The 9406-nt window shown below is 42.2% G+C and overlaps 1 protein-coding gene across 1 annotated transcript; it reads right to left on the reverse strand.

Moving 5' to 3' along the window:
* Positions 1-1003: 1003 nt before the first annotated feature.
* Positions 1004-2650, reverse strand: LOC126839810 (uncharacterized protein K02A2.6-like). Its single transcript, XM_050575225.1, has one exon. The coding sequence runs from the start codon at positions 2648-2650 to the stop codon at positions 1004-1006; it is 1647 nt and encodes a 548-aa protein (XP_050431182.1).
* Positions 2651-9406: the final 6756 nt, after the last annotated feature.

Genomic DNA, 9406 nt, shown 5'->3' on the forward strand with positions numbered 1-9406 from the left:
TACAATGTCAAGTTTCTCCTCATAAGACAAGCTCTGTTAAATCAAATTCTGTCAAAAAATTCAAAATACCACCAATAATGCTAGAATCCTCGGCATGGAGAAAAATTGCCCCAACTATTTTCCAAAATCCTGACACCAATCCAGACTCCATCACAGCAAAAATAACGTCCGACAACAACATCCAACTAATCACAAACGAAGTTAACCAATTCTGAATAATTCAGAAAATTCTTACCGAAAACAACATTGCATTTCACACCTTCAAACTTTCAGATGAAAGAACTATGAAAGTCATAGTTAGAGGCCTACCAACTGACATCGAAGAAGACGAACTCAAACAAGTACTAACAAACCACGGCTTCGAGGTACAGACCGTCAAGCGCTTTGGTACCCCAAGTTAACTACTTCCTATTTGCCTAGTGATTCTGACTCACAACGCAAACGCTAAAGAGATTTACGACCTCGATTCACTATTTTATATTAAAATTTCCGTCGAACAATTTAAGAAAACAGGACCGGCCCAATGCACAAAAACCCAAGAAATGAAACCAAAGTGCTGCAATTGCGGTGGCGAGCACACCGCAAATTATCGCGGCTGCTCCTACTACCAACAAGTTACCGAACTGGGTAACAAACACCTACCACCCAAAGCAGAAATAAGTCCAACTGGAGACGTATTACACCCAAACATAAATATACCATTATCAAACAAAAAGATAATCCAGATCCAAACCTATGCAAATACCACGAAAAACATCCAGCCAAATCACACAAACCAAATCATCCAACTACTCAAAGATCTTGTTGTATATTGTTATACTGTATATTGTTATATTGTTATATTTATAATATGGTTATTCAGATAACACTAATTAATGTGTACGCAGTGGGGACTGTTCACGGCGTACGCTAATATTGAAAATAATTACTTGTCATTGCTGTTATAGCGTTTCATAATAAACGTCTTTTATTAATCCTAAAGTTGAGTTGTATTCTTCTACAGTTAAGTATACAACAAATTGGCGACGAAGATGGGATTTATGGTAATTTTAAAGTCTCCGCACAGCCTGACACTACCGCCCCTTTTCAATATTGGAACTACGGGAGTTGCCCATTCACTGTGGTCGACGGGTATCAGAGCGTTGATAGACAACAGTCGATCTATCTCGGTCTCAACTTTTCCCCTTAATGCTAAAGGAACTGGACGATGTTTAAAAAACTTTGGCGTGATCCCCGGTTTTACTTTTAGTGATATTTTGTATCCATTAAAAGTCCCCAGCTCCTCACTGAACACGTTTGGATACTTTTTTAAAACCGTTTCAACGCTATCCTCTGCGCCGGTAAAATTACACTTTAAGTTTAACACGTTATTAATACCGAGCGTTGATAAATCATTTCTACCGAGTAACGGTGGTCCCCCGTTTTGAACAATATACACCCATATGTCGGCTGTTTTATTGTTATACGTGACGGTGAGCGCGACTTTACCTATCGGTGTGATTCTATTGCCGACGTAATCTGGCAACTCGACGTCGTTAGTGACAATAACCTTCGGACCTATTAATGATTTAAACATCGATTCGGAAATAATACTGTGCACAGAACCGGTATCAATTTCAAAGGTTATAGGTTTACCTTCGACAGCTAAACTAATTCGATACGGGGCTACTTTAAGCTTATCGTGGGAAATATCATTAAGTGCAAAAAAAGAATCGATGAAATCTACGCAAGAATCGTGATCGCCTGACCGCTCCTTTACCGTTAAAAACTTATTTTGCGCCTTATACTTAGTACCTTTATTTTGTGTACCCCTAGCTTTGCACATAGGGGCCAAATGACCTACTACCCCGCACCCATGACAAGAATAATTTTTAAACCTGCATGATCCGGTGTCGTGGTTGGAACGGCCGCATACTTGGCACTTCCCTTTCCTGTTGGCTTGGTTACTCGTGGCCGCATTCTGGTGATGTCCACTTGACCGCTTAACTCCATTTCGCTTCGGTGTCGTGTATACTTGACTCCCTTTCTGTTTGGTGAAGTGGAGCGCACTGGTCGTTTCCCTTGACCACTCTTTACTCGCGTTGATGTTTGCCTCCTTCGTGGTCGCCACCTCCATCAGCTTAACCAGCGTGGTTGATGCTACTGACGCATCCTCTTCCAGTAAACGATCCTGGATCTTGCCGGATCCCATTCCAACAACGAATACGTCCCGCACTACTACCTCCAGCTCTGGCCCAAAACCGCATTTAGACGCAAGTTCGCGTACGCGAGCGCCCCACTGGACCATACTTTCATCGTGGTTTTTACGAGCTAGGTAAAACTGGTGGCGGGCGGCAAAATACGATTTTTTTGCCTCATAGTGATTTTGCAGTATGACCGATAACGACTCAAAAGTCTTACCGTCGGGGTCCTCGGGTAAACACAGACTGAACAGAATTTTATGCACTTCCTCCGAAATCGAGGATAGCAAAATTGCCCTCTTCTTACTCTCCTCCGTGATGCCGTTGGCGGCGAAAAAGTTCTTTAGCCGAGCGAAATATATCTTTACATTCGTCTCTTGATCGAAAATTCCCGGAGTGCCGATGACTTGCGAGTAGATGGTCCTTACTGACGCCGATGATGCTCCGTCGTTGCGTGATGATTGTGTCATGTTAAACGAGTTCGGTTTTTTTTTTAAAAATATTTTTTACTAACAATATGTATATAAAATATGTTATATATGTAACGGTGCAACACACCATCTAAAACGGCCTTTCTCAAGGCCACCAACGATCCGTACCGAATAGTAAACGAAACTACCGAAAAACCACTAACAAAACATCAGCCAATGGGATTGCGGGGTTTTTACGAAAACAGCATAAATACCGACCGCAATCCCACAATCAACACAGTCTTCTTCCAACCATCCGGGTATCTTATACACTGGATAATTTGGAAGCCGACAACTACACTATCAACCGCCAGCGTCTACCAGCAGTAGCAAGCGACACCAGCAGTAACCACAGAGACTCAGCAGGAGCGGAACCGACAGGAGCGGCACCCGCAGCAGACGTGCCGACAGTTCACACGGCTCCACCGACGATTCCACATCGCAGGCCGTCCTTCCTAAAAATACAGAGTCACTTATTAAAGTTGCGCTCTCCTCCCGGTGACTAGAGTCCGTAGGCGCTTATGCAAGCTGCCCTACTTTCCTTCTAGTCATCCCAATACATCCCCCACACTTCTGTATCCCCTGTAGGACAATATAGTACCATTACTGTGAGGTACATAGTGCCCGTTTAACCCAGAGTGAGAGGCGAACTTATGCGAGTCCCGCCCTCACCGTTACTTATTGTATTACCTAAAACCTCTGAATAATAAAGAACAACCGTAATATCAAGCATCCGTCTTATTATTCAACACACGACACGGCAAGGCACCCGCCACCCGTATCATATACTAGCAACAAACAAAAAAAAAAATTTTAAATCTTCGTCGCCAATTTGTTGTATACTTAACTGTAGAAGAATACAACTCAACTTTAGGATTAATAAAAGACGTTTATTATGAAACGCTATAACAGCAATGACAAGTAATTATTTTCAATATTAGAGACCATAAATCCCGTGTTAGTCAGTACGGAATATCCCCTGCCCAAGATAGAACACCTTTACGCCAGAATAGCGGGCGCGAGATATTTTTCTAAAATAGACTTGAAGGACGCTTATCAGCAGTTGGTACTCGACGATAATTCACGCGCGTTAACGACCATAAATACGATTAAAGGTTTATTTAGGTACACACGCGTTCCGTTCGGTTTAAAATCATCGGCGGGTGAATTTCAGAAAGCAATTGAAATTATCACAAAAAAAATAGAGGGAGTGGAAGTGTTCATTGATGATATCATTGTATCGGGTAAAACGGTGCCTGAACATAATGCACGTTTGGACCAACTTTTAAAAGCACTCGGCTCAGCAGGGCTAAAAGTAAGAGAGCGTAAGTGTAGTTTTTTGCAGACAGCGGTGGAATATCTAGGTCATAAAATAGACAGACAAGGTTTGCATACCTTAGATAAACACACAACCGCGATTAAGGAGGCAGCGGCGCCTCAGAACCGGTCCGAATTAAAAAGCTTCCTCGGGTTGGTAACATATTATACTAAATTCGTTAAAAACGCGGCACGGATTCTAAAACCATTGTACGACCTTTTAAAAGCGGGGGCAAAATGGTCTTGGTCCAAAGAAGCGGGCGACGCGTTTGATAATATCAAATCAATATTGTCGTCTAAACCCGTACTTGACCACTACGATCCGTCGGTACCAATTAAATTAATGGTGGACGCAAGTTCGATTGCGGTCGGCGCGGTAATCTCACAGGTATACGGCAACGCTGAAAAACCAGTAGCTTATGCTTCGCGTGTGTTGTCAGAAGCGGAACGTAAATACCCGCAAATCGAAAAAGAGGGATTAGCGATTATATACGGCGTTCAAAAGTTTTACGACTACTTATACGCACGCAGATTTACCCTAGTTACCGATCACAAACCGCTCTACCACATTTTTGGGGAAAAGAAAGGTATACCGGTTTACGCGGCAAATAGACTCCAAAGGTGGGCTCATGTACTAACAGCATTCGATTATGACATTTCGTACGTTAAATCTGAGAAAAACGCGGCGGATTACTTATCGCGCATTAGAATAGGCACGGCAGATAAAGAATTAACGACGCCGCGGTGTCTTAATTTTATTTATGACGATTGCCCGTTTAACGTTAATTGGGTCAAAATAAAAACACAAACACGAGTGCATAAAACCTTATCTCAGGTAATTAAGGCTATCAACATTGGTGAGTGGCCCATACACGCGGATAAAAACGAGCTGCTTAAACCGTATTACACGCGTCGTTACGAAATCTCGACCGAACAGGACTGTTTGATGTGGGGGTACAGGGTAATTATACCAAGTAAATTTCGGGTGACCCTATTAGCAGAATTGCACTCTAGGCATGCGGGGATGAGTTGTATGAAGGCGATCGCGCGTTCTTATTTTTGGTGGCCTAAGATCGACAGCGACATCGAGAATATGGCACGCAATTACGAAAGTTGTATGCAGGTTAGACCCGCACCGCCGAAGGCAGTGCTAACGCCATGGAAGTGGCCGGAACACGTGTGGACGCGCCTACATGTAGACTTTTTAGGACCTTACAAAAATAAATTTTTTTTAGTCATAGTAGACGCGACTTCGAAATGGCTCGAAGTGTTCGAGGTAAGCGCATGTACGGCGACAATTGTCATTTTAAAAATGCAAGAACTTTTTGCACGTTATGGAGTCCCTAAGGTTATTACTTCCGATGGAGCTAAGTGTTTCACAGGAACGGAATTCAGTACGTTTTGCGCCAACGGCGGCATTAAGCATTTGGTAGGGGCCCCGTTCCATCCACAAACGAACGGATCAGCCGAATCAGGGGTCAAATTAGTTAAACTTTTTTTTAAGAAAAATAAAACCACCAGTACTACACTATTGCAAAAATGTCTATTATTTTATCGCAATACACCGCACTCGGCCACACGCCAGACACCGGCGAAATTATTACTAGGTCGTAATATTTGAACACAATTCGATACCTTAATCCCGAGTACACAGGACGTGGTTAGTGATCACCAGAATTCCCAAGTGAAACGTCACGGCAAACGGCAGCTCGAAATTAGGCAGGGAGACACAGTGGCCGTGCGTGATTACCGAAGGGGGGATAACAAGTGGTCAATGGGGACAGTATCAAACACCATGGGTAAACACGCGTTCGAGGTAGATACCGAGGTGGGCACGTGGAAGCGACACATAGACCAAACCATTAAAATACCAAATAGGGACCTGGGAGTACCCGAAGACGAAGGTCATGATAGTTCGTTCGAACCAAGGGAGGTACAAGATCAGGAGGTGGTCGAGGATGACGTAGACGGGGAATTATGACTAGCTCGACTGGACATTCTCGCCCGGTTAGAGTCAGGAGATCGCCTGATCGCTATAAGTCGTTAGATTTTAGAAAATAAGACGATTATCGTTATTTTTTTGTTTAAATTAGTTATAAGCACGAGCCTTGTTATTCTTAGGTATAAATTATGTATAAATTACCATACAAAGAGATAGCATTGTTTTTAGTTGTATCTTTGTTCATTTTATTCGCACACCTTCTCAATCATGATTAAAATGTCTTATAAATAATTGTAAATAATTTGTAATTAAATGTAAGGGGAGAGGTGTTGTATATTGTTATATTGTTATATTTATAATATGGTTATTCAGATAACACTAATTAATGTGTACGCAGTGGGGACTGTTCACGGCGTACGCTAATATTGAAAATAATTACTTGTCATTGCTGTTATAGCGTTTCATAATAAACGTCTTTTATTAATCCTAAAGTTGAGTTGTACTCTTCTACAGTTAAGTATACAACAAATCTCTTACAAATTATCACTTCCAACGAGGACACAAAAGCTCTTCTAATTTCAACAATTAATTCATTTCTCAAAATATTAGCAATCAACAATGAATAACCTAAAAATTGTTTACTGGAACTCCAACGACATCAAAAATAAAATCCTTGAACTCCAAAACTACATTAATCAAAACAAAACAGACATTATATTACTAAACGAAACCCACCTGAATCCGAAAATTAACCTCAAACTTCCGAACTTCTTCACCTACAGAAATGATCTACCTCTAGTTCCAGGATCACCATCTCACGGAGGAACAGCCATACTTGTACACAGAAGCGTAACTCATCAACCAACGAAACTAAACACAGCTCTCCAATCAACTAGCATCTTAATACAAATTGATGACAAAGAAGTATTGGTTTCAGCAGTCTACAAGCCCCCAAATGCAAAACTAGAGATTACCGACCTCGACATACTAACAAAAAGCACCAAATGGTTTATAGCGGCAGGAGACCTGAACGCAAAGCACACTCTCTGGAATAGCAGACTGCACAACCTATCCGGAAAGACAATCTACAACCACCTACAACAAAACGACTATATGATCTACGCTCCGGACTCCCCAACTCACTACACATCATCTCCAGGCCACAGACCTGATGACCTGGACATAGCCCTGACCAGAGTACCCTTACTAGTCAAAGTCACTAACCTAAACGAGCCCTCATCAGACCACAATCCGGTACTCCTGGAAATTTCAAGCTCTCCAATCAAATCATCCCCACCATCCACCAATCGCTTAATCAACTGGAAAAAATTCAAAGACATTCTGTCATGAGAATCCGCTATCATCAACCCTCCAACGAACAAAATGCAAGAAATTGACACGGCCATAACAAAACTTACTAGTTACATACAAACAGTCCTCAATAATAGCGCATCAATCTCCAAAAAGAACTCCACCAAAAACCAAATCCCAGACTTCATCCTCCACGAAATAACCCTGAAAAACCGAATTCGTCGCGAATGGCAAATAAACCGAGACCCCAACACCAAGAAAACTCTCAACGCCAAAATCAAACTAATTAGAAGCATGCTAAAGACCCAAAAGCAAGACGACTGGGACAACTACCTAGACCAACTGGAACGCAGCGACAACCCAAATTCAATATATAAACTAAATAAAATCTTCCTTAAAAAGCGACTCGCAACACACCCTCTACTAGGTTCGAATGGTCTAGTCTTCTCGCCGAAAGAAAAGGCTGAACTGATAGCCGACTCACTCGCTCATCAATTCACTCCCAACCCAGACCCCCCAAACGAAATAGTAGAAAACAAAACGCACGAAATCAAAAATATCAAAATTACTTCTTCAAAAATATTCACCACTCCAGGTACAATAGCCAAAATAATAAAAAAACTACAGAAAAAGAAAGCCCCGGGCGATGACCAAATATCAAACACCGCTCTAAAATTCCTACCTAAGAACATTATCCTCACCCTCACTAAAATTTACAATGGATGTCTAAAAATTGCCTACTTCCCGAAAATCTGGAAAAAAACAATAACCATCTCAATTCCGAAACCAGACAAGAACCCAAATCTACCCGAAAGCTACCGGCCCATCGCTCTTCTGACATCACTTTCAAAAATCTTCGAAATAATTATCCTTTATCACATTAAATTAAACTCAGCCGGCAGCATAAGAGACGAGCAATTCGCCTTCCGTCCTAATCACTCAACAACGCAACAACTCACCAAACTCATGGACAATCTAGCGATCAACTTTCAAAACGGCGAACAGACGGCAGCAGTCTTCCTCGACGTAGAGAAGGCCTTCGACAAGGTGTGGCACGGGGGACTTCTCTACAAAATGGATCAAATGGGCATCCCAATTTCGCTCATAAAATTAACCGAATCCTTCCTGACCGACAGGACCTTCGTAGTCAAATGCGAAGACCAACTGTCAACAGAGCGCAAAATAACTGCCGGAGTCTCACAAGGATCGTGCCTTTCTCCTCTTCTCTTCATCATCTTCACCAACGACATGCCACTAACCCAAAAATCTAAAGTAGCCCTCTTTGCCGAAGACACCATGGTATACTCTAGTAACCACAATGCCACAAGAGCAATAATTCAAGTCCAAAACCAAATAAATCAGGCCAATGAATGGTTCACAAAATGGCGTCTAAAAATAAACTCAAACAAAACAGTAGCAGTACTATTCGGCCGTATTAAACTGGACAGACTACCGAAAATCCATCTCGCAGGTACTGCCGTCGAATGGTCAAAAAACGTCAAATACCTAGGGATAACAATAAACCGGAAGCTCAACGCAGGCCCACACATAAAGACCATCATTAAAAAAGCTACTCAAAGAAGAGGCATCCTCTACCCAATCCTGAACAATTACTCGGCAATTCCCTTAAAATCAAGGCTAAGATTATGGGAAATGTATGTGCTTCCGATCCTAACCTGCGCCGGAGCAGCATGGGCGCCAAACGCAACGAAAACCCAATGGAAAAACCTCGAATCTGCTCAAACATCAGCACTACGACTACTAACAGGAATGCCAAAGATCCTCAAAAACATCCACCTACTCCAACAAACCAACTCCAGTACTATTAAAGACACTATTAAGTCGCAATCTAGAACAATGCTCTACAAAAACAGCATCTCGCCCTACCATCATATCCGTCTAATAGGAAAAGACAAAGAACCGAACTGGCCAAACCGCTTCGCCACAAACCTAACTAGACCTCTAAACTGGACACAGACCTAAACCAAGCAACAAGTAACTCAAACCGTCAACAAAAGCATCCATAAAATTCCTACAAATCCATCACTAGCAAAGGCTCAGCCTGGCATAGTTAATAGGCATAGGCCGCCCCTTTATGCAAAGTGCAAGTTTCGAACTATCATTCGTCCACCAGCTACCGGTCAACTATTTCGACGACCCGCAAACCGTGTACAACCGCAGTCACT

Source organism: Adelges cooleyi, unplaced genomic scaffold, assembly GCF_023614345.1.
Source record: "Adelges cooleyi isolate 19-005CV unplaced genomic scaffold, UGA_ACOO_1.1 ACOO_flye_CR_arks_rails_tigmint_CR_PRNA_308, whole genome shotgun sequence".
NCBI lineage: Eukaryota > Metazoa > Arthropoda > Insecta > Hemiptera > Adelgidae > Adelges > Adelges cooleyi.

What these genes read in the sequence shown, in the direction of transcription:
- LOC126839810 (XM_050575225.1), bottom strand. Translation starts at nt 2,650, where the DNA reads ATGACACAATCATCACGCAACGACGGAGCATCATCGGCGTCAGTAAGG.